This window comes from Rhinolophus hipposideros, assembly GCF_964194185.1.
Source record: "Rhinolophus hipposideros genome assembly, chromosome: 13".
Lineage (NCBI taxonomy): Eukaryota > Metazoa > Chordata > Mammalia > Chiroptera > Rhinolophidae > Rhinolophus > Rhinolophus hipposideros.
In genome coordinates, this window is record NC_138059.1 from 58021684 (window position 1) to 58048280 (window position 26597).

The 26597-nt window shown below is 39.8% G+C and overlaps 1 protein-coding gene across 2 annotated transcripts in view; it reads left to right on the plus strand.

The window, feature by feature from the left end:
* The window catches only part of CLVS1 (clavesin 1), a 154005-nt gene that overhangs the window by 58619 nt on the left and 68789 nt on the right, over positions 1–26597 (plus strand). For both annotated transcript variants that reach the window (XM_081069799.1, XM_081069800.1), the window contains exon 3: positions 13969–14143. In XM_081069799.1, the coding sequence (XP_080925925.1) occupies positions 13969–14143 (175 nt within the window). The remainder of the gene's footprint in view (positions 1–13968; positions 14144–26597) is intronic.

The following is a 26597-nucleotide window of genomic DNA, read 5'->3' on the forward strand; positions in this document are numbered from 1 at the left end:
AGAATCACAAACAAATGCTCTTCCACCAATTCTTGAATAATTTGTCACTTGTTGCTTACATAGTAAGTAATAAATACTAGAGCTTATTTTTCTAACAGATTTCTTCAACATTTGTCTTTCGATGATAACAAATGTGTCAGTAAAGAATGAATAAATCAGTCCAAATGAATGCGTCCATTCAATGGTAAATAATAACTGGAAGAGTCTGCCCTCCTCGGCAGAATCATAGCCCTTAATTTCATCTTTGTGACCTCGGGGTACCAGATTGTCTCCTTTGTAAATTGACTACCACAAAGAGTGTTCTCCATGCCTCAAAGAGTTCTACCTATTCTTGTCTCATAGATTGATATAGCCGACTGCCTTGGCTACAGAGAAAAGCTCATTAGCACAAATGGATGGAACAATCTGCCGCAGGGGCAGTGTCTGAGAGCAGGCGAAGAGCTTTCCAGGGTCAGATTATAGAAGGAACAACCCAGTCTCCACTGCAGTCCCCCAGTAGGGGTTCCTTGATCGCGTCCACTGGGCTTCTCTTCCTGCTCTCAGCCCAACTTTCCCCTGTGGGGACACCTATCCAGACATCTCGTGTCAGGAATTCATCCATTTAATATGTTTGTTAATAATATATGAGAAAAATGATTCACTGGGATGTATTAAGAATAGCAAGACTTTACGAGTGTTTAAGACTAATGCAATAGGGATCCAGGCTATGACACTAGGGGAGAGTTTGAACTCAACTCTGAATACGACAGGGACAGTGGGGGTTCATAGCCAATGGGCAGTATGAGGAGTGGATGGAAAATTTCTAAGAGAAACCTGGTTAGATGTCAAGAATTGGGGGTGGCAGAGCAGAGAGGAATTTGACAAACTGACTTAGCAGAATGATTTGCTAAACTCTGCAGGCCAAGGACATAGGCGAAAAATGAGGCCTCATTGGAAAAAGGGCTTAGAGGAGCCTGATGAAAGTTTGGTGAAGGTGGCAGTCCTTGCCAACACTGGTATTTCCTGTGGTAGGAAATTCTCCCTAACCAGGTGACACTTGATGTAGGACTAACAGAGCGAGAAAGAGTTAGCCCGGAGAAGAGAAGGATAAGAATAATCCAGGCACAAAGAAATGAAGTGCAAGAGAGGAGCAACAAGAGATATTCTTGATTCCATGCTTTGCTCAGCCTCCCATTTGAGTCAGTGTTTCTTCCTTCCCATGCTCGGCGACTCTCAGATGTGACAGACGCACTGAACCCGGGAGTCAGAAACCTCGTTACTACTGTGAAACTAACAGCTCATGGGCTTTCACTGAGCTCCTCGGGATTTAAACCTCATTAGCTAAGATAAAGAAGTTCCTGGCATTTGGGATGGGGTCTGACCCTGGGGCTGTACTCCACAGTGCAGGGTATTTACTATTACTGGTCTCTGTTCAATAAATGCTGGCAGCATTCTCCAAATATTGTGAAAACCAGTAATGATTCCCTCCACCCCATACACACATTACCACATGTCACCCAAATGGGCAGGAGGGATACTACCTTCAACTGAGAATCACCGTGTAATCACAAAGATTCCTGCTAGTGCTTGTCTCATTCCATTTGAATTATAAATCCATTCTGAAAGAACCAGCCTCTGTCTTAATCCACTTTTCCTCCAAGCTTCCACAATACTTGGTTTTTGGCAGTCTGCAATTACTTGCAGTATTTGCATGTTGCCTCAGGGTCCAGAGAATTAGGTAGGTGGGTAAGCACCACCTCCTATTCCTGAATGTGGGTGAAAGAGACAGAAAGTTCCAGTTCTTTTCTCTGGGAGTGTTCTTTATGAGCCAGAACTAGGAAAACCCTCCTTGTGCCTTGGTTAACAGGAAAGGGAAAAGTAGTGGTCCATCAGCTTGTAGCAGGCAAGGCTTAAAGCAGAGGGGATATCGGAGATAGAAATTTCCAGAGCCTGAACATTTAATTCTTTTCCTCTTTGGAAATTAAACTGCTGATCTTTCTAAGTAGTCCCTTAGAATCTCTGAGATTTTGTTAGGATACATCTAGGCAATGAAGTCCTTCTACAGCAAAATCCCAAATCCTAATGTCGTATTTTCTCTTTGTGTATTTAAAATACACAAATTATGTGTCTACATACACATGTAACGCATTTTCCAAATTCTGCCCTGCTCTTCAGAGTAGGATATTTGGGACGTATGTTGAAGATAAATGTATGTTGATGTTTTGCAGTATCTCCTGCAGTGTAGCTCCTATTAAGTAGCAGCAATAAATAATAACCACTGGCTCTAATTGCTTAGAGGATTGCCAAGTGATAATCTCTAATATAATTAAGTAAAAGAAACCAATGTTGTCTTTAACCACCTCCAGAAAATGATTCCCCAGAGATTTGTCCGAGTCTCCATGGGTAACAATAGCTGGTAGGGCAGAGTTAGCCCTCCAAGCACACTCTATATACCCTGGGAGGAAAAGTCAACCAATTCTTTTGTTGTTGTTATTGTTAAACAAACTATGTCAAGCTTATGCTTGTTTATTTTTTAGGGATGTATTAAATGTTACGTTTTGTTTGGCTTCTGTTCCTTAGAATTAAACAGTGTGAAAATAAGGAGACTGTTCTGACTGGGGCTGTCAGTGGGTCCATGGGTGCTCCCAGCCCACTGATTTATGAAGAGAGTACAGGGAGAGGGCATTACTACTCCTCAGTCTCCATCACCTGCCTGATTTGGGCTAGGTTGGGGTCCAGTGGGTGTACCTGTGGGTACTCTTCTGGGAGAATTCTAGGAACTCCCACATCTCTCTTATGACATGCCTGGTCCTGCCAGTTAGCTATTGTAGACACAGCACTCTAGGCTCCAGCTGTCTTTGGAAATCTCCAAAAGGGATTTTTTTTCTGCTGACGTTAAGCACATGTTCTGTTCTGGAAGAAGTGTAGGTGGGATTTGTAGGAGTCTTTTCTCCTCTGGGCTGTGGGACTATATTTATCCTGTTTTCAGGAGGATGATCAGGCTGCTTGTCATTATAATGATTTGTGAGCCATCACTAAGCATTGTAGGAATTGATCAAGACTAAAAATTCTTCCTTTCTGACTTGCCTTACTGGTGCCAAAACTCATAAACAGTGGTAAGGACCTTCCTGAGCCTGATAGCCATGAGGGTCATGGGATCCTCATAACTTTCTCTCTGTGAGGTGTCTTAAGGAAGAGGAAATAGTTGAAGGGTGACACACAGATAGAAGAATGTCTACCTGGCAACAAGCCAACAAGGTGTGTTTCTGTCAGATTATTCAGCTATCCTGAATATACTACCTATGAAAATAAGACTTTTTTTCTTACTACATAATGATTTCCTGTGGCTCTCTCCTTTTAATCTTTCATGAATTTGCTTGTTGATGTTTCAGTAGCTTGTGGTTAAGTCTAAAAGTTTAAAAGGGAAAAGAATAAACCAACTTTGAAAACTTCAATCAGATTTCAAACTCCCTAAATTCAATCAGTCTCTGTTAAATCTTCTGATGTGAATTACCCCATATTTGTCAGGGTTGAGACTCCTAGTTATAGGCAATTAATTTTGGAACCTTGGGACTTCTCTTGGTTTTAAGATCTTGTTATCCTGCCAGAATATATTGATCTCTTTATTAAGTGCAGAGATTTAGAGTTTTCATTGGAGGTAGGCAATATTATGAATTAATTAATATGATCAGATGATGTATATTTGTACTTTCAACTCAGGTCTCAGGTGTGCCTTCCATGAAACGCAACAACTATAGAGTTGTTTTGCTAAGGCACTGCTTAACTCAAGTTGCCTTGAACACCATGAGCAGAGTTTGGGATTTCAGCAAGGAGCCTCTTGATTGCAAGAGTGATTGTAGCATACCACACAGAGGGAAAAACCTTGAGAGGGTGAAAACCATTCCAAGCAGTGTAGTACCATAGGATGGATGCTCTCCTCAAATGCCTCCTCATTGTATTGTCCAACTTCTTATCCTGGAAGTGATTTTATGGTGATAAGAGCCAGACAACATAGAGAAAAGAACATTCCATTTCAAATCGTGACTAGTACATGACCGTGAACACCATTTGAGATCTATAAATGTCAATTGAATTCCGTTGGAAGTTATAGTCATATGGCCATTCACATTAACTCATGCGCATCAGGGAAGATCCTGCTGTTTGAGACCCCGGTTAGGCAGATTTGATCCTAACTCTACATCTAGTGTTTGATATGAAGTGACTTTTTTGCATATTTGAGACTCTAGGTTTTACTTTTCTGAAGCCCCTCAGCCAAGGCAGTTACCAGAATAGACAGGCATGAAATTAATTATGCATAGTCATTTAGTAATGGATGAAATGCTCACAGTTCACTTCCATTGGAGTGTGTTTTTATTCTCTTCTCCTGTTCTCTTTAGAATCTGGAATAATCCCCATCCAGAGAACTGGATGAAATAAATCCCTTCCTCACTTGCATTTCAGACTATCTTAAACGGGTATTTGGGGATCAGGTCTTTCCCAATGGGCTAAAAATCTAGTGGTATACCAGCTTTCCCATTTGTAAACATCTGCCTACCATTTATTCCTAACTGTTCTAGATTTTCATTTTTCTTACTGTCTTCATTCATGCCCACACTAACCTTATGTGAATGCAGGCATGGCCCTCTCCTAAACCAAAATCAATTTGTAAAGCTTTGTTTCCTTTCCAGCTCTTGGGTACATGGTGATTAGTAGCATATTATTCTCTAAATATAAGCCATGATGGAAAGTGTTAAGGATACACATCTGACATCACTGTCCCTAGAAATGAACATAAGAAACATTGAAGAGGAAGGAAATGTACTTATTGGTGCTCCCAGAGTGGATTTTATCTATTTTTAGTGTTTCAGAGTTTCCAATGCGTTGGTATAACACGCCTTCTTTGGTTCCTTCACTAAGAATCATTTGTTGAGCATCTACTATGTGTGGGTACTAGTAATTTCCAGGGATTCAAAGACAAGAAACACACTCCCAACCTTGATGAAGCTCACTGTCTAGGCTAGAGAGGCAAGTGGTTCCTTCTTACAAATAGAATAGGCAATATTCTCTTCTGCACACATGGCAGCTACTTATGGTGCTACTTCATCACTTGAATAGCAGGAATGTAGACCCCACACAAACACGCACTTCTAGTGTAGTCATGTTAATAGTATGTGTTGCTGTCCTGGGTGCTGATTCTTGCTGTGTAAGAACTACCGTGTTTCCCCGAAAATAAGGCCTAGCCAGACAATCAGCTCTAATGCACCTTTTGGAGGAAAAATTAATATAAGACCTGGTCTTATTTTACTAAATACAAGACCAGGTATTACATAATATAATATAATAAAATATAATATAATATAATGTAATATAATACTGCATCTTATGTTAAATTTTGCTCCAAAAGATGCATTAGAGCTGATTATCTGTCTAGGTCTTATTTTCTGGGAAACAGGGTAGCTACAATACAACACCTACCTGACAGAGTTCCCTTTAGCCTTAATAGTACCACAGTCCTCTCTCTCTCCATGTTGAATCTAATCTGTAACTAAGTCATGAGTGCTGTCCTTCATAGTTCTTCTCATATCTCTATGATTCCCATTCTGTTCTCACCTAATGTACTGCGACTGCCTCCTCCAAATTGGACTATGTGGGTCCAGTCTCCTGACTCCTGTTCATATAATCCCTGTTGCCAGTACAAATCTTCCTAAATAATAACCACCATTGCTTCTTTCCTTTACATAAATAGCCAGTGTTTCTCCTGGCAAGCAGAATGAAGATGGATCACAATTCTACCCTTATTTCTACATTCCTTTCGCTCATCCCATGGCACAGGCAAACACCATTTTTCTCCATACAATAGCTAGTATGAGCTCATCCCTTACTGCTTATGTGGTTCCTGTTGCCCTTTTCCTTCTGTGAAGTCCAGTGTCCAAACTTCACAGTTCAATTGAAGATGTTCAGAAATTCCCCAGCCATAAGTCACCTCTCCTTGTAACTCTCAAGCACGTTGCAACCCCCATGACCTTCTACCTGATATCTTATTCACTTATGTAATAAAGAAAACCACCAGGATTTTCAGCTTCGTCTATGGATTTGTATAAGTCAATTGCTATGCTGTGGCTTCATGTGCATTATCTCACTTTATCATTACCAGTGAAACTGGTGTTATGATGTTCCTTCTACAGATGAGGAAACTAAACCACAGAAGGATAAAGTAACTTACTAAGCTTACACAGAACAGCCAGGATTTGACTCAGAATCTGCTAACTCCATGCCTTATGTTTTTAATGACAATGCTTCATTGACTTCCATGTACATATTTTTTAATGTCTCCTACCGGTTTCCATCTATTAGCAGATAGGTTAAAAAAATACCCTTTGTCTTATTTGTCTTCCACAGAGTAGAACTTCATTAAATTTTTGAACAAATGCCTCCTGACTCCTTATGCCGTTTCAGGCACTTTATCAAGTTTGAAAGAAGACATTAACTGATAAGAAATTGCATTAACTGTTTAAATGAACTAATAGATGCATTTGATGTTAATTTCATTCTCTTCAATTCTTGGGAGAAATGAGAAGCACTTGGACCAAATGTGATAAAATATTGGTTTTATTTATTCAAACCATCTTTTCATTGAAAAGAACAACAGAAAAACTGACTGGTGGAAAGTCTACACAGTGAATCATTGTATGTGTACACACACATATATTATACTCTTAGTCACCACAGATATACAAACAAGGAAGAACCCTGGCAGATTGGAATTTGCGAGTTTGAGTTTCGGTGTCATTTTGAATGGTGGATATGCATACTTTGTCTTTGTGTGCCTATGTGCAGAGATGGATAGGCCTGTCAAGACCAGTCTAGAAAAACACAGCCTTTTATGTTCATGCTTTACTTGAGTTAGAAAACACTGTCTTCACCATGTTCATTGCTCTTTTTTCTAGTCTGTTCTAAGTCAGGGCCTTGTTCTTAGACAAGACCATTACCCTTTATGTTCTGTCTACAAAAAGCATATGGTTGAGTTATAGGTGGCTTGGGACTGACGGTGACTGCCCCATACTCTTTCCATATATGTGTCACACTTGGTAGAGATAGACAAACATTTGAAATGACTATACTTGCTTTTATGAAATACACACCATTTTAGTTAAGGTTCTCTGACCTGAATTGAACCAAAATTTCAGACAGAGAATGATGATATGCTGTAGCTTCTTGGACTAAAACTCCACACATAGGAACTGGACCTCATATGTTATAAGGTGGTTGAATAATATTGACATTAACATTTATATTAATAATAATATTATTCCTTTGATCTGATCCTGAGGCTTCAACAGCCAAATATTCCCACCTTACAACTAATAATAAATCAATAGGCAACTCACTTATTCTGCTGTTACAAGGAACTATATTCTTATGCTAAAACAAATCCAAAAGTTTTCTTCACTGACCAGAATAGAATAAAATTAGTATACATCAAAAATTAATTCTAAGGTTTTTCTTTTCTTTTTTCATTCTTTCTATCATCCTCCTTCCTTTTTTCCTTTCTTTTTCCTCTTGAGATGATGAGCCTACCAAACCACGTGAGGCAGAGTTAAATCCCAGGCTTCTGTTCTCTGGGTGTCATCCCTGCTGAGAAAACTAATTATCTAATTTGACTTTCCAGCTAATATTCAACGTAGTAAATGTAAGATTAAGCTCTTGCAAATATTAATTTTACTATAGCAAAGCTAATCATTTTTGTTAGCATCTTCCTTGCACCTAATATTTTCAGAACACAAATAATTTGTTTTTCATTGTTCCTTGATTACCCCATGAAGAAATATGGATCCATTTGCCTTGCTGCCCAGTGACACACAGAGACGGACCAGCTAAAACACAATTCACATAGGAATTATTAGAACACATAAGAATTATTAGTTCCAGAAAAACACCAGAATTCCCATTCCAGACCATTTTTCGAAGACCCTCAGCTTTAGAAGCAGATAAAATAGGTTCCCCTGCACAGAACACAATTACATTTTGCCCATTTCCTATTGTCCTGCTGCCCTCACCATGATGAAGGGAGGGTAACCAAGAGGGGTTATACCTATAACCCATGCAAGTACAAATATCGCCTCCTGTTGGGATGTGCTTTCCAATTCACAAAGCTCCTTCAAACATATCATTTTGCATGATTCTTACAAGAACCCCCTACATAGAGGAACAGGAAACTACCCTGTCATGCGGGGCCCCCTGCTCACTGCACCATGTGTCGTGCGGGACGGCCTGTGGGGTCTCAGCTCCTGCTCCCCACACAAGAACGCAGGACATGGTGAGGCCAAAAAGGAACACCCATGGAGCCATGGATAGGGGAGTCACACCACTATATTCTCTCTGGCGGCTGGTTTGGAGACACAGGAAGCAGGAGCCACACGATTCGCAACTTGCAGTCTGCTTTTCTGCCAACCAACCAATCCCACTTGCTAGCTGCCATCCGTCATGCTAACTGCAATCTGCTCTTGGTAGCTCAGCCACCATCTTCTTGCTAGTCCCCATTTTCCTGCTAGTGTAGCCACAGTATTTATATTAGTGGCCAATGGCTCACTGGTTACAGCTGACGGCCAACTAGCCACAGCTGATGGCCATCCAATCACAGTTGATGGCCATTTACTACCTGAGGCAGCACCTTTCCACCTGAGGCTGAGAGCCTGGAAACTTCACTCCTGGCTCAGTCCCCACATACCCTTTGCTGAACTTCAGTCTTACCCACATTGCACACTTGGCAAGTGGCAAAGGCAGCATGTCAAGCCCTTGCGTAGAGGCCCTTTTACCCCTTTGCCAAAAGAGGATTCTTCCCATGTCCAGAGCCCAGAATGCATCAGAGGAGGTGCAGAGGGAGCATGTATTCCTGTCCACCTTGGCTTTGGCTCCATTGTCAGATGAGAGGCCAAGCAAACTCAGTAACTGTGAAAGCGGTGCTGCGGTTATGTAAGTAATTAACTTTGAAAGAAGCTTCCGCTGGGATGAAGAGATAAAGAAGCATGCTCAGATGTAATGTTTTTGCACCTGTGGACGGATATTTTGTAGCAAACTATTTGTATCTGCAAAACTACTTTGTAGTTTAAAGAGGACCTTCAACAATTTCCAAGAAAAAATGGTAACACTTAAAGAGTGTGAAGTGAAAAGGTTTTAAGACAGAACTGGCCAAAGAGCTTTAACTACTAATATTAACAGACTTCTTGTTAGAAAAATTAGCATAGGAATATGAACAATAATTTCAGAATTGACTGCTAGGCTTCACACTGCTCCTTCTAAGAAACAGTGTCATTGGCAACCACATTATATCTTCATGTGGTTATCTGATCACATTTAGCCTCTTTTTTCTTGTATGAGTTTAGCCCTGGGATCTAGTTTCTAGACTCCACTAAAAATTCAAAGCACAAAGAAGTCACTTCTTGAAGTAGAAATATCTTCTCATTGCTGAAGCATTTATTATTTTCCACATAAATAAATTTATTATTTATTATTTTCCACTATTTCCAATGTATCTCATTGGTATTATGCTGTCGACTTAGATTTTAAAGCCTCAGGTAGTGATATTGGGTGCTCAACTCACATAAACAACAGTAGAACCTCCAAATAAGTCATTATTCATAATCTCTACTTTGTCACAATATAATGATGAACCTCTTGTAGATAAATCATTAATAAAACCTAATTAATGTAAAATTAATACTTGGGGGGGGGAAGTTGAAGTTTTCTACTTTCTGGTAACATAGGTTTTTGTATTTCATTAGTAATGTTTAGTTTATAGAGTGGTTTCACATACATTATCACATTTGAGCTTTTAATTATCCATCTAAAACTGATATATCCATAACTGAATGTATAATTACTGTGCAAATATAGGAAAGGACTGAAGAAATGTCAATATCCATTGGTCATCTGTAGTTCATTTTGATACAAGTGCTAAACTACACTGATAGAATTGTGATTGTGGGCAATACAGAAAAAAACTTCTTTCTTCTCTGGGTTATTAGAGTTAGACAATGTATATAAGTCTAAATGAGTTGGTAGAATGAAGACATTCTGGAAATGTTTTCTGTTCTCATTTCCACAATTTGCATGAAGTTGCTAAATTGTTTATGACCGTTTTTGGTTTGCTTAGAAACCTTGTTAAAAGATTCAAGGAAACTTGCCATGCCAGAATACAAGCTCTAGTAGGCACTTTTTTGAAAAAAATAAACTTTTTACTTAGAACAATTGTACCATTACAGGATTATTGTGAAGATAGCACAGAGGGTTTCCGTATACTCTACTTTCTATTTCCTTCATTATTTACATCTTACATTAGCATAGTATCTCTATTACAATTAATGAACTAATATTGATACATTATTATTCAATGAAATCCATACCTTATTCAGATTTCTAATACTGGTCAGTTATTTTGTAGAATGTCCCTTTACCATGGCATGTTTAGATTAGACAAGTGGTAGCTTGTCTAATGTTTCTTCTTGATTAATCTGGGGTTATGTTTTTTGGGGGAGGGCGATCAGAGAAGTAAAGTACCACTTTCATCACCATATCAAGGGTAACTGCTAGCAACATGATTTATCCCTGTTGATGTTAACCCTAATCAGCTGCCTGAGGAAGTGTTTGTCAGTTCTCTCCACTGTAAAGTTACTCTTTCACTCTTTCTTCCCCCTTTCCATACTGTCCTCTTTGGAAGGAAGTCATGACACTCAGCCCACACTTAAGGAGTGGGGTAGTTATGTTCCACCTGCTTGAGGGTGCAGTAACTACGTGAACTATTTGGTTTGGTAGGTATTTTAAGTGAAAAAAAGCTGGAATGGTTTCACAAGTCAAAGATGTCAAAATAGGAAAGAGGAAATACATGTGAGGAAGTCAAGAAGTGAGGAATTTAAGATAATGATCACAGCTGCAGTATGTGGGTATGGGGTGGTGGGGGGGTGAAGGGGTGGGGTGTCACTTTCCTCACCAGGGGAAAAACTTCATGACTTGAGACACATTCCACTCACCTTTTTCCTGCGCACCCAGTTCCTCTGGAAAAGTGAAGCATTTGAACATTTGGAAACTATAATGAAGTCCAGAATCCTTTTACTTTTCTCCTGGGATCATCCCATGATTATAATATGTCATTCACGACCAATGCCTATCCTGAATAAGGTTTTGGTCTTTAAAATGCATAAAATAGCTTCCAGGTTTCCAGCTAGAATTTAATGCCTTTTGTTGGAAGTGGATACAAGTGGATATGTGATGGGAAGAAGTGATAGCTCTCATTTATATAGGAGTAAAATGAGATAGTAATTAAGTGATTTGCTAAAAATCTTTATAATCAATGATTTCTATCTTTACCATTCAGCTAAGAGTGCTATCTCAAAATTCTCCAAAGATCTCCTTGTTGTCAAATCCAATTGCCCTTACCCCTCCTTATTCTCCTTAATCTTTATGTTGCATTTGACGTGGTTAACTATCCTGTGGTACTGGATAGTTATTGAGGAGTAATAAACCATTCCAAACTCAGTGACTTAAAAAAGCAATAACTTATTGCTCACACATCTGTGAGGCAGCAAGGGTTTATGTGGACTGGGTTCAGCTGGGTGACCCCTTTTTTATGAAGATTTACTAGTTGGCTGGGAAGTCACTGGTCTGTATATTTTTCATTCTTCTCTTCAGTTCAGCGTGTTAGCTGTAAGATGTTTTTACCATGGCAGTGGCACAAGACAGGAGAACAAATAGCAACATCTGAGGTCTTTAAGAGCTAGACTTGGAATTGGCACACTGTCGTTTTTGTCACATGCCGTCAGTTAAATCAAGTCGCATGGCCATAGGGCAGGAAATACACTTTATTGTCAATGAAGTCAGCACACAGCTAGTGAGTGGATGCTCAGATTAAGCGAAGAATTGGGGTCATAATGCAATTTATCATAGCCTTATTTCTTGAGACATCACCCCTCCCCCTTAAATACAGTACTATCTTGATCCTTTCACCTTTTATTTCCTCAGTCCTTCTTCCATCAACCTCAGTACTGCATGTAGGCTTTACCTAAGGATTAGCCTTTCAGTCCTGATTTTCTCCATGTGTATGCTCTTTCTAAGAAAGCTTATCCAGGATGAAGCTCTAATTCCCTAATGGTCATTTCTAGTTTACAATTGGGCATTTCCCTATTTCCACTTGGAATTGCTTAAACTAATAATCTTTAGTCCCACTCTCCACTTAAATCAATGTGTGTTTTTTTTTTCTAATACAAAGCTGTATCTCTAAAAAGAGAGACTTGGGTCTTTAGATCATGTTTGCTGTGAATGAGAAAACAAAAACCAAACAAAGCCCTGAGGAAAATTTATCCAACATTAATAGAAATTCAGCGTACTTAAAACTTAAAAGAGAATATATCTGAAAGAAAAAAATAATGACTAGAATAATATTAAAAATCATTACTTATGAAAAAAAGGTTAAAGTCACTAATAATTTTTTTTAATCGAGAGATTTATAGGACATCATGACCACCATGTTTAGATAACTGAAAGTGTGTGCTGTGGAAAGACCTGAGGTTTTTTTCTTTGCAGCAGAACTACACTCAATGGCTGGATTTGGGGGAGGAAAATTTCATCTTGATATAAGGAATACATTTTTAGTAAGAAGAATTGTACAAAAACAGAATGAGCTGATATCCCCTCTCCAAAAATCTATTAAAATCTTACCCATTCTTCAAGGCTTATCCCGAGTCTTCATCCCTCTGTACACTCTTCCCTGACTACCCAACTTTTGTTCAACTCCTTTTACTAATCTTATGCCCCATCCTAACTAAATTAAGGGCTCTTTTAAAGTGGAAAGACACCATACTATTTTATAATTTCAAGTATCAAACACAATGCTGATCTTTTAATAGGCATTCAATAATTCTTACTGGTTTACCATTTGATCTCAAATTTCCTTATTTCTAATCTGGAATCATTAGACTTGGGTAGAATTTGAACCAGATTGAAATGCTCAAGAATCTGATCATTTCACATGAGGACATGGTTTCCGATTTTAATGATAGCCTGAAGGAAGTAACAGATTTTGCCGTCAGTTGCTATCCAAGAGTATATTTTCCTACTTACCAAAAAAAGACACTGAATTTAGAGATTCTGTAAGATCTTAAATTTGCAGCTCTGATAATTTGTTGGGAGTAGGAGATTGAATATGCCATCACTTCTTCATGTCTAAAAATTATTTAAAACAATAATCAACTGGTGAGTGGGAATATATGACATGGAGGAACACAGACAACACCGGAGAACTGTCACTCTAGTTTGTATTCAGGTCTGCCTGTTGTCATAGTTACTGATGTACTCAGAGCAATTTCCTTCTCGAATCACACTCAGGAAACCTTGAATGAAAATAAGCTGTTCTTCCTGATTTATTTTTCTCTATCCATGAATTGAAGCTAACAAACATCAATTGCCTAGTTGTTTTTTATACTTTTAGCAAGATTTTAAACATGCAAAAGGAACAAAAGGTTTAATCAAAATAAGTACTTCTGATTAAGGTTACACCTCATTTTTTCAGCAATGATTCAGTGAGTAGCTAGGGATTGGGACACAACTACGATGATGGCCCACTCCTGGCCCTAAAAGAGATTAGAGTTCTGTGAGGGAGAGAGGTGCGTAAGGGACGCATTTCAATGAAATATAGTCAGTGCTCTGGTGGAAACAGAGTGTAGAGAGATTCATGGAGACCCACAAGAGAGACACCTCATAAAGTTTGCGGGGCTGGTGCACTCAGATCAAAGGGAGGCTTCCATTCTGTGAGTCTGGAAGCGATGTTCTTGTGAAGTTTAGCAAATATATTTTCGGTCACTTTGGGTACAGGACACTGATGTGACCCCGAAGGCTGGGCTCACGGAGCAGTGGGGTGAGGAGGCCAGCACTCTACGTGCAACGTGCGATCTTCTGCTGATATTCACACACAGACTCTCCTTTCTGCTCTGGCTACAGGAACTCCTTCACAGACATCCTCCGTGCCATCTTGCTGTCGTTGGAAGTCCTTATTGAAGATCCAGAGCTTCAGATAAATGGCTTCATTTTAATTATAGACTGGAGTAATTTTTCCTTCAAACAAGCCTCCAAACTGACACCTTCCATCCTCAAACTGGCCATCGAAGGGTTGCAGGTATGTGTAACGCATGGACAATATGAAACTGTGTGTGACAGTCTACTTTTTTTGCCTTATCGCAACCAGAGTAATATTTGTCTTTTAGAATTGATTCTCCTGTGAATACTCTGTATTTTTACCTTAGCTTGAGTTTAGATGTTTGTTTTTTTAATTAGCCTTCATTTTCATTAATAACTTTGAATTGCTGTTACCACAGGCACAAATTACCTACTGCAGCAATTATGAATAAGGCTTGGAGATGTTTAGCCTAATGCATCTGAGAGTTTACAGAAATTAAAACTAGAAAACATCTGCTTTATGAGGCTGTCCTATATAGAGGTGGCATGGGAGCTTTCCAGGGTTTCTAGAAGCATCTTTGTACCCCAGAAATGTACCCTGTGGATCCTCACTTCCCAGAATACAATGTGCGGAAGTGTTTATACTCAAGTAGATCCCTTTAGTGCAAACAAAGAAAGCAGATGAAACTCTATTTCCTGTTTGTGTAGACATTGTCAGGACTCTGGGGAAGGGTTTTCAGTGTGTGTGAAGGTTAGGGTACTCAGTCTCTGGGGTCTGTTCTACTTTTAAGGACCCGTGATTCTGTGAAAAGTAACAGACTCAGAGAGGTGATGCTGCTTAGAGGTGACACATTATTATAGGGCAAAAGGAAAGGCACAGTTCAGGCAGATTCTGAATCAGCATAAATAAAACTCGTGTCCCTTCTTAATTTTGTAGGATGATTTACTCAATGGGGTGACTCCCCCTCCCAATAGGTGGCAGCTATGTAGTAGCAAAATATTTCCTAATCCTCAGATCAAGCAGCCATTACTCGTGCTCTTCAAAGTACATGACTGGAGACCCCAGTGCAGTCACCCATCATACTCTGGGGCGAGGAGTAACTGCTAGATCTTTTTCTTACGCTGTGGCTGATTCACATTTGGCTCCCAGCAACTATCTACTGGGCCTCTGATAAACATGTTTATTGAATGGATCTTACTTGATTTAAATGGTTTTCTACTTCAAGGGGAGGAGAAGTAGAACAGGTATATCAAAAGAGGAGGGGCACGTACATGCTGCTCCAGGAATGCCAGTTGTCTTGAGTGGTTACATCATGCAGTGTACTGGGCACATTGTTAAAGCCACTTCTGCATGTGCAGACTACATGGAGTGTCCTGCCTTGCCTTAAAACTCTCACCCATAGACTTGTACATTCTTTACTATCAATCACTTTCTCTTAAATCTAACTTGCTTTTCTCCAACCCTCTCTCTTCTAAGCCTCTGAACATTTGACCTCTCTCTCTCTTTAACACTTTTATCAAAAGGGAATTTTAAAGTAAGCTGCAAGGTTTGTTTCATGCCCTATAACAATGCTGACCATATTTCCAGGATTTTCTGTGCTAGTACAAGTTCATTTAATTTTATCTTTTTAAAGAAAGATAATTCATTACATATATAAGTAGCTGCGATTCAAGTTCAAATGTTTTTTATAATATTTTTTCATAAATCGAAAAGGAAAATGTCCTTTATCCAACATTGTGTTCCAGTTTTTCTTTCTGAAACTGTGTGGATTATATAATATGTCCCTTGCCAAATTCACTAGGCTGATGTGGGTCTTACTGAGTTAATGCATGTGAATTGTTTTAAAAGGTAAAGCTATATATAAGGTTCAAAGCTATTTTTACGAGAAATATTAGATGACCTTTTGTGGGGCAAAGTGGGTTCCATCTGGGCTTTCACTTGTTATGTACCAGGATCTGGGATGAATTCTGCAATGTCCTGTCTATAGCTCTGGTTAAGGACTAGCCTCTGCTGGGAGAAGAGGAGATACATGAGGCCAGGGTCAGACTGGAGAAAAGGAATATCTTTCTGTCGTCTCAGAGACCAATGGCCTGGACCCCTTTATTACTCTCCTCTTTTATGAAGCAAGGTGAACTCCCTTAACTATGGGAAAGCATCAGGCCATCCTGGAGTCAGGCCAGCTGGACGGGGATGCAGCTTTTTCTGTGGACTCTGCCTGCCCAAGCCCTGCAGACCTGGGAATGCTTAGAAAGGTTCAGTCCCTCCTGCCAGAGGACACCAATGGTTCCATGGGAAGCCGACCTGGGTGCAGGTCCGCCATCTAGGAGATCACTCTCTGTACCATTTAGCTTGTTGTCTTGGCAACTGTGAAGCAACACGCAGGGTCACTGTAGATAATTTTGCTGTTGCCCCACAGTGAATAGTCAGCTCTGACTAGCCACTGGCAACATCTCACAGCAGGTTCTCCTCTCTTGGGCCTTGGGGATATTCAGACACCAAGGTCACCTATCCACTAGCTCAGTAGCCTTTCTTCATTGCAGGGATTGTTTGTATCCCTAGTGTAGCCATTGACCCTTTTTGACATTTAAAAAAAGTCATAACTGTTACTGAAGCCAATCTAAAAAGAATTTATGCCTTTGTAGTCACACTGTTATACAAGGAGAGTCCCATCCAGGTCTCTATTTGTCAACCATGAAGGTTCAAAATAAATTCCACAACCCCACCAGCTTAGTGAATGATTAGACTAGTGGAGAAAGGGAGGGAAAGCTATATGAAACTAGTGTCAGTGAGAGACGAGAAGCCACTTCCTCTCCTGTGCACCCTCAGAGGGCCCCAAGAAGGTCAGTGTGTCCTGCTAGACTTGTGAGAGATTTGGGGGAGGGATTTCCAGTGAAGAGAGCTTGCTCTGTCTGCTGTCCTGCCTTTTGTAGGGTAGACATAAGAAAGCAGTATGTCCGGAGGAATAATGAGACCAATTCTGCACTAGCCCATCTGGTTTGGGGTTTGGGGTGTTTATAGGAGTTGTCTAGGGTTACCTGCTGTTCAACCACTGCAGAATTTGGGACCCTGGGATATGACATCCTGCTTCCATATAAGCAATACAACCCCTCCCATAGGGAGAAATGGGTGGGAGACCATTGTTTAGACAGTGAGAATTTAGGGTCATTTTTGGTCATTCTTGCACCTTGTATCACAAAATTTCCAGAACCCTGAGTTTTACCCTTCATTCTTAATTTTCGATAAGATAGTCCTTCAATGAGACCTTCAATTAGTAATTCTTGCAACTTGGGTTCTCCAGGGAGCCGATTCTGACACAAACATTAATATGCAAGAGATTTACTAGGGAGTGCTTTTGGGTAACATGGAGAAGGGAAGCTATGGAAAAAAGTTTGGCAGCAGGAGACATTAAGCTGGAATTCAGTTATTTCCAATGAAAGTCTCAGTCATTCTGAAGCTGAGATGATCCTTCGGAGTTGTCCCTGGTTGGGGCCTAGGGGCTGGCCTTTATATTCACACATTGTTTAGTTGTCCCTGGTTGGGGCCTAGGGGCTGGCCTTTATATTCACACATTGTTCAGTCATTGGTTCCCGCTCTGGGAAGCGGTTGTGAACTTGGGCAAAAGTGGTCTGTTCAGTCTGAGGCCCCAGAGGGCACTGTTATCTGAGAACTTTCTCAGGGCAGCACCCCAGCCTCTGGGGAATGGATCCCCAGTTCTGAAGGAGACCTGACCACATAGAGGAATATGTACCATAATATGAAATAGGTATTTGGAATATTATGCAATGTAATGTTGGGGAGCTTTATTCTGAACCTGGATGTTTAACTATTTCCCCCCCTTGGCTATGTATTGTCCCAATTAACCCCGAAAGTGGAGGTGATACCAGGCAATATAGAGCAGATGGGCACAGGGCTAGCAACTTAGTGACAGTTATATTTGGGTCTACCAGCTGTATTTCTATGCTTCAAAAGGCAATTGTATATACTCAACTGATCTTTGATGAAGGAGCAAAGGTAGCTCAATGGAGCAAAGATAGTCTTTTCAACAAATGGTGCTGGAGCAACTAGACATCTACATGCGAAGAAATGAACCTAGACACAGACTTTACACTCTTCACAAAATTAAATCAAAATGGATCACAGACCTAAATGTAAAATGTAAAACTATGAAATTCTTAGAAGATAACATAGGCGAAAATCTGTTTAACCTTGGGTATGGTGATGACTTTTTAGATACAACACCAAAGGCACAATCCATGAAAGAAATAACTGATAAGATGGACTTCATTAAAATTAAAAATCTCTGCTCTGCAAAAGACACTGTCAAGAGAATGAATAGAAAAACCACTGACTGGGAGAAAATATTTGCAAAAGACACATCTGATACAGAACTGTTATCCAAAATATACAAAAAAAAACTCTTAAAACTCAACAGTAAGAAAATTAATAGTCCTATGTAAAAATGGTCCAAAGACTTGAACAAACATGTCACCAAAGAAGATATACACATGGCAGATAAGGATATGAAAAGATGCTCCAATCGATGCCATTAGGAAAATGAACCTTAAAACAGCAGTGAAACATCACTATACACCTATTAGAATGGCCCAAATCTGGAACACTGACAACACCAAATCCTGGCAAGGATGCAGAGCATCAGATCTCACATTTATTGCTGGTGGCAATGCAAAATGGTACAGCCACTTTGGAAGACAGTTTGGCAGTTTCTTACAGAACATGCTTTTATCCATCAGTTTTGCTCCTTGGTATTTATCTAGAGGAGTTGAAAACGTATGTGTCCATGAATGTTTATAGTAGCTTTATTCATAATTTCCAAAACTTGGAAGCAGCTGAGATATCCATAGATATATGGATAAATAAACTATGGTACATCCAGACAATGGAATGTTACTCAGCATTAAAAAGGAGCTATCAAACCATGAATAGACATGGGGGAAACTTAAATGCAAATTACAAAGTGAAAGAAGCCAATCTGAAAAGGCTACATAGAATCTGATTCTGACGATATTCTGGAAAAGGCAAAACTGTGGAGACAATAAAAAAATGAGTGGTTGCCAAGGGTTGAGGGTGGGAGCTGGGAGGGATGAATAAGTGTAGCACAGAGGATATATGATATAATAATGATGGAGCCATGTCATCACACATTTATCCAAATACATGGAATGCACATCAGGAGTGAACCGTAATGTAAACTATGGACTTTGGGTGATTATAATATGTCAATGTAGGTTGATCAACTGTAACAAATGTACCACTCTGGTAGGGGATGTTGCCAATGGGGAAAGCTATATATGCGTGGGAGCAGGGGGTTTATGGGAAATCTCTGTACCTTGTGTTCAATTTTGCTATGAACCTTAAACTGCTCAAAAAAAATCTTAATTTTTTAAATGGCAATTATACTGGCAACAAATCATCAAAAAGTGGCATGTACATAGAGCTTTGGTGATGCACTTCACAGGTTGAATTAATTAATGAGTTAATAATAATCATATAGATAATCATATAGATAATAATAATCATATAGAAGACTGCTCTTTAAGGGATCATCAGGTTCTTATACCACAAGTTACCAGTATCAGCTAGTCATGAAATTCTAATATTCCTCCTTTTAGAGCAATGCTTTGAGGAAATGTCATTGTTTAGAATATTAAGTTGTCCCAGTTACATAAACATTCTATGAATATTAGTTCAAAGACTTTTCGTTAAAAACTGATTTTGAGAATGCCTAGAAGTCATTTTCTCTCACTCTGATGTTTGATCTCTTAAATGTGGTCAATAATGCCTAAAAGAGCTGTTGTATCACTTCATTACAACTTGTTTCAATTTTTCGTTAAACTAGAAGTAATATTTATTCCATAGCCACCAATTTAATACAGCACGGCATTTGTTTGAGTTCCACTGGGGAATTCTGGTAGAATGAACAAACGATGAAGTCTTGCTCTTGAGTTTTGTAATGTTTCCAAAATCAATTTTTGGAATTATTTCTTATAAATCATTGCAGCCCAACCATGACAATCAACACACCACATTTATCAATGTCCAGCCAACCCAGATACTTACAGAGCTTACTGTGCTGAAGTGTTTTCCTTAGGAAGAGCTGTAGCCTTGTGTCTCTCAAGCTTTTTACAAAATATTTGATTCCTTTAAGGTCCAGACATTTGTTAAGGATTTGGAGAAACTTACTTTTCACACACCAGAGGAAATCCAGGCAGCACTCTTCCCCGCCCCTTCACCCCCATTTCTGTGCTCGTGTCGTTTTCCTCTGGCCAATCAGACACTTTATTAGCTCATTAACTATTCATTCCAAGTTTACTGCATGGCCATTGTTGTTGTTGTTAAAGGTGATTTTATAATACGTACATCAACTTTGATTCAAATTCTCCCAACAGCTTTGAGCCAGTCTAGTGGAAAAGGCGGTCCATTGCTTCTCCAACATTTAACGCAAATGTGGGAGGAGGTTTGGAGCAATGCTCAGAGGCTCAGCCAACTGTGAACTATCCATCTCCCGAGTGTCCTTTTTATTACACCATTTCAGACCCTCGCCCATTCTCTTTAGCCTTTTTCCTATATTCTACTTTTTCAGTCCTTTTCCAAAACATGTGATATGTTTGCTTGTCCTTGGGGAATTCAAAGTGCCATATTCACTCAAAAGATTAGGACAGTAAAAAGTCTGTCCACTCAGTGGGCAAAATGACAGTTCCTGAGTATGAATGAATGGATAGTGTGATTAGAAATTTGAAAAGGCAGGTTGGGCACGTCCATGTCACACCAAATCAACAGTCCGTAACTCAGACATGCAGACATACTGACTCCCGGTGTATTCATTTAACATAGAATGTGGGTCAGGGACTCTTCTAAATGGGAATACAGCAGAGGACAAAGCCAAGCTGGATTCCTGAAGCTTACATTCTAGGGCTTTTTTACAAATAGAGTTGTCCGCAAATCGGCAATATCAGCATCACCGGGAGTTGGTTAGAAATGCAGAATCTCAGGCCCTACCCCAGACCTACTGAATCAGAATCTACATTGCAAGTTCTCCAAGTAATCTGAATGCACGTTAGAGTTGGATAGCCACTGCTCTGACAGATGGCATTACAGTATGATGCGATGGATCTCAATTTTAAGTGCATCAGACTGTCCTGGAGAGGAATTTTTACAACCCACACCCCAGAATTTCTAATTCCGTACATCTGGAGCAGAGGCCATGAGTTAACCCTTCAAAAATGTTCCTAGGTGCTGCTCGTGCTGCTGGCATATGTGGATGACACTTTGGCCTGGATGACACCAGAGTCCAAATATTTGGGCTTCAATCCTGGCTCTGCCAGTTAAAGATCTCAGGCAGGTCATTTATCTCTCTGGGTTTCAGTCTTGTCATCAGTAAAATGTGGTGTCATAACCACATTTCTAGGAGTCCTAATTGCCTCCTAGGTTTATGGTGAAAATTAAATAGTACGTGAAAATTGCCTGGGCCATAGTCAGTGCTCACTGAATAATAGAGTGTTATTGAAAGAATGAAAAGGCCAGCGCTCTCTGTGGGCTCCTGTGGCTCTAAAGCACAGGTTTAAATGAAATTTCTCTCCATTCCTCCAGTTCTGTGACTTTGGATCCCTGAAAATTAGACTTCACCAGTCTATTTACTGGCCCTGAACAAGGAAGAGCCCTGTCCTTGCTCTGTTTGGTTAATGACTTAGGTCCAGATGGGTGTCACCTGGCCAGGCTGTAGCACTTGAGGTGTCTTTTCTTTCTGTTCATGTGGTGTGATCCTTTTAATTATCACCCAACAGGCTACTCCCAACACATTTGCAGTTGGGTGATTAATGGGGTTGAAATTCACCTTTTCCATCCTGTAGGACTCTTTGTAGCAGTAACATTTGCAGTCTCTTTTACTGATCCTTACATTTTTCATGTACTAAAGAATATTTGATAGGAAGAGATCAAAAGAAAATGATATTTGTATTTTGCCAAGAAGGTTCTTAATTCATGTTTTTTAAACACTCTGGGTATACTTGAAGAACACTTTCCCTCTAGACAAACTGCTTTTTACGTTCTCAGGCCACAAAGCTGTAATTCTGAATTTGCAATCATGCAGTATGTTATTATGGAAATATTAGAGGAATAAAATATCTCCTTTAATGCTCTACCTTGTTAAGTGTCAATTAAACTCAGGAAGATAATTAGAGCTAATGACACTCAGGTGATCCTGATGGCAGACAGTGTGGCCCATTTAAAACAGTTCCAATTAAACAGGCCTATCTCTGGCATACTTTTGATAAATGGTCTTTCTGGACTCTCATGCATTAGAGAGCTAGTCAATGCTTGGATTCATGTGCTCAAGAAACAGTTACCAAGACTTTACTTTGAGTCGGCCACAGAAGTAAACAGACACAATCCCTACTCTCAAGAGGTCACGGTTCAAAGCAGAGATAGCCCTATACACAAATGATGAGGATGAGGTAGCATGTGCAGAAAGGAAGATACGCACCAGGTTAATAAAACCCCAATCCAGGCAGGGCAGTGAGGAACGGCATCCTGGACAAGGTCATGCCTGAATCTTAGCTGATGAGCACGGAAGAGCCACATGAAGGCAGGGTGCGAGACATTTCAGGCAGAGGTGATATGATGGGCAAAAGCACAGAGGCAAGACAGCTCCATAAGAGGGAGAAAATGAATTAATTTCCTATATCTGGAGTGCCCCTTGCTCTGGTAAGGAGCATCGTGTTTTCCTGCAGATGTTGGGAGCTACTGAACATATTGAAGCACAATGGCAACACAGATGTGAATTTCACATGGGATCGATTTGGTGAGTGTGAGCAGGGACGATTCAAAGGCAGGGCAGCCAATTGAAGGTGACTGCAATAATTCAAGGGAGAAATAATCAGTCTAAACTGGGAGTGACAGGAGGGATTTGACAACTACATAGGAAGTGAAATAAGGCAGAGCGTGGCGATTGACACGTGGGAGTGGGAAGTAGTAGGGGAGTCAAGGATGATGCTTGGGTGGGCAGCTCCAGTGAAGGGCGGGTGGTGGTGCCAACCTATGAGGTCGTGCAGAGGGCAGTGGTGTGAGGAGGTAATGAGCATTATTTAAGCATTGGACATGTTGAGTTTAAGATACTGGGGTATATTTTAATTGTTTACAATAAGTCTGAGCTGAGAGGAAAGGTCTTGTCTGGATCTGGTATTTGAAATCATGGGAAAAGTAAAGACAATTCAGAGAAAAACTATGAAGTGAGGAACAATGACAGGGAAAAGAACCCAACTGAAGAGCAACATAAATGGACAAGTTAGATGAAGAAAAATGGGGTGGAAGTTGAGATGGGGGGCTATGGTAAGAATCTAGACCTTGTTTCCTGACAGAAACTAAGTGAATTAGGGCTTCAAGGAGGGAAACTGTTTCGTTGCAACAGTGGGGATGGCATCTAGAAAACTCTGCTTTGAGGAAGGAGGTGGAGAAAGGGAAATGACTTTATCAAGAAGTATGTCCCACAGACCATATAGAGTGGGAAAATAAAGGAAACTGGAGGAATGAGAACAAGTGGATGGTAGCAAAAGAAGTATTTCATCTTGCTTTTCCATCAGGCAAGATTTTCAGTGGAAGAATGTATTAAGGGCCTTCACACTTGTGGAAGATGTCTTGACAAAGGATTGGCTTTTGTGAATTGTTTAGTTCCACATTAATAGTTCTCAGTGCACCAAAGAAGGATCTCTGCCTCTAATTATTATGAAATGAAGTATAGCATGGCTATCCAGGGACTCTGTTCTGAATATATTATATATTTGCAGAAATATGGATTGCTATGAGTTTCTAGTCCTATCAGTGTCCTAGGGGACCTAGTACCACAGAGTTGAGCAGTATTTAGCATTCCTGAAGGGCCCTCTGTTGAAAAAAACCTTGGTGGAAACCTTTATCCTAAACAACCCACTTTCTCCAGTGATTACAACATAGATATTAGAATAATACATATTGCCAAAGAATCAGTCACAGCTCTTTGATTTTACAGAATAGAAAAACAACTCAAATCTGGCTGAAGCAAAGCAAAAATGGGTTGGGGGCATTTACATAACAGAAAAATTGAGAGCTACTTATTTTACCTTCCAGGTTGAGATAGAACTGGAATTGAAGTTGAAACAATGCCATCAGGGCTCAGTCTCTCTCTCCTTTGTTACAACTGTCCTCTGTACAAACTTCATTTTCAGACATGCTTCTCCACAGGGAGACAATGAAGACTCCAACTGTTCCAGACACAAATGACATCTGGTGTCTGCATTCTTGGCAGGTTAAGGGGGTTGTGAGGCGCTCGGTCCAGACCGGAGTATGAGCCCCCGCAAGGTGCTACACCTGAACCACATAGGCCAAGGATTCTGGAGAAGTGCTCCCCCCCCAAAGGTGCTGGGAAATGACAAAAATTTCCACTTAGATTCCTAAGGTAGAAAAATAGAGGGAAGTTTTCCTTCAGTTCTCTACTTACTAGCCAATGTAGCAACTAGGAATTAAGAAGTTGAGTTTTGTTTCTGTTTGGCAAATATTTCCATGGATAATCTTGGAAATATTTCCATGGAAAATGTCTTCACACCCATAGACCTGTTTCTTCATCAGCGAAAATCAACAGGGTTGGACATGAGCAGTGGTTCTCAAACTTTATTATACACCAAAATCATTGCAACGTTTATTAAAACTCTGATTACAGGGTCTCATCCTTGGAGTGTCTGATTCAGTAGGTTGTTGGTGGGATGGGGTGGTGAGAGAATTAGCATTTCCGGCAAGTTTCCAGTGATCCTTGTGTGCTGATGTAGGGACTGCTCTCAACAACACTGGACTAGATAATTCCTTAGAACCCTTTTTATCACCTAATACTACACATCTATAATTTTACCTCTATAGGGAAAGAGCTACAGTGCCCATGCCAGTGATGGGCAAGCTCATATGTACCAAATCTAAATAATTAGAATACAGTGCTGAAAATAATTCTGAGGCAAACTCCATATTCAGGCAGAAAAGAATGCTGGCATTAATTGGTGATGTCTGCCTTCCCTGTGGATGGTAAACCAGCAAGCTGCCACCTATTGGCCACCACAGACATGGGCATTTCTAGCTGAACTGTTCTGGGGGCAATCTAGTGTCCACAATATAAGAAATAAGAAGAATAACCATAGGGTGAGAGAAACATCTCAAAGAGCTCATATTTTCTAGTCTAGGTTAAAAATAAGCCAACATGATGACGGTGGTGGTGGTGATGGTGTTGGTACCTATTGTTAAAAGCACTTTCACAAAGCTCCATATTTGATCCTCCCAAAAGCCCTTTGTAATAAGCAGAGCAGGAGAATGACAAATCATCACTTCAAAATAAAAACGTGAAAAAGATTGATTGGAACAATCAATGAAACATGAATTCCGAATGAGATTTTAGTTGCCATGGGGGCCAACTAGGACGTCACCACAGAGAAGGAGGACTTCATGAGAATAAATAAGTGATAAAATGCAGTCTCCTTTTCACCAAAGGAAAGCATTTGTTGCTAAGAAACCAATGAGAATTGTTAACCCATTTTTAGCCCAAAGAAAAAATTTCACAGAGCAGTTTCTTATTTTTATTTTTAGAAGGACCTAATTTTTATACAATAAGCATTTTGTTGAGGTGTAATATGCATTCAGAGAACTACCCAAATCATCAGTGTGCAACCAAGTGAATTTTCAGAAAATGTAAACATTTAAGTAACCAAACGCAGATCAAAACACAAAAGAACAACAAAACACCAAAAAAAGCCCTACAGGTTACCCAGGAGGTCTCTCCTTCCCCATCTCATAACTGACTTCCAAAGGTAGCGACTGTCCTCACTTTGTACATCACAGATTAGTTTTGCCAGAGTACAGTTTGATTTACAGGAAAAAAAAGTGACTTACTCTCTGTCCAGGTGTTCCTGCGTCAATCATTCTTTTGTAGCATGGTAACACTTGGTACACTATCTGCTTGTACTTTTTTCATCAAAGTTCTAAAACTATTAATGTCTATATTTGGAATTTAATACATAAAATTATTCTTAGATACTATTGAAGCTAAGAAATGCAGTCACACATTGTCTCCGTGGGGTTTAATTTACCGCAATTGTATCTCATAGGATATAGAATATTCAGCATCAAATAAGTGTTACAAAATTATTGCATTAAACTTATACATTTGAGATATTCATAAGAGAATTCCTCAAACTTATCCTTAGAACCCATTTATTCTCATTGTACACAGGATACTTGTCATTTTGGTCATGTGGTTGCCATGCTCACCACATACTAAAAGTTCGTAACAAGAAATTGGTTGAGGGGCTAATCCACATTTGCACATGGATTATATCAAGACCTAACAGGTGTCAACCAGGGAAGAAACACAAAAAAAGATCACATTTTACTACTGAAACTAGAAAGCATGTTGATTGCGGCCATTTAGCAGAGGGGTTAATGTGCTCTGAGAACATCCGTCCACCGCGGCACCAGCCACAATCCTGTGAGCTATCTGGAAGTTTCAGTCATATTCCACAAGCATTACTGAAGACACCATGGAAATGTGTAAAACAGTGGAGACAGTTTCATCTAAATAGTTAAAATGTGATACAGAAAATTTTACAGCTTAAGCAACAAATTCTTAATCACTTGGATAACACAGGAA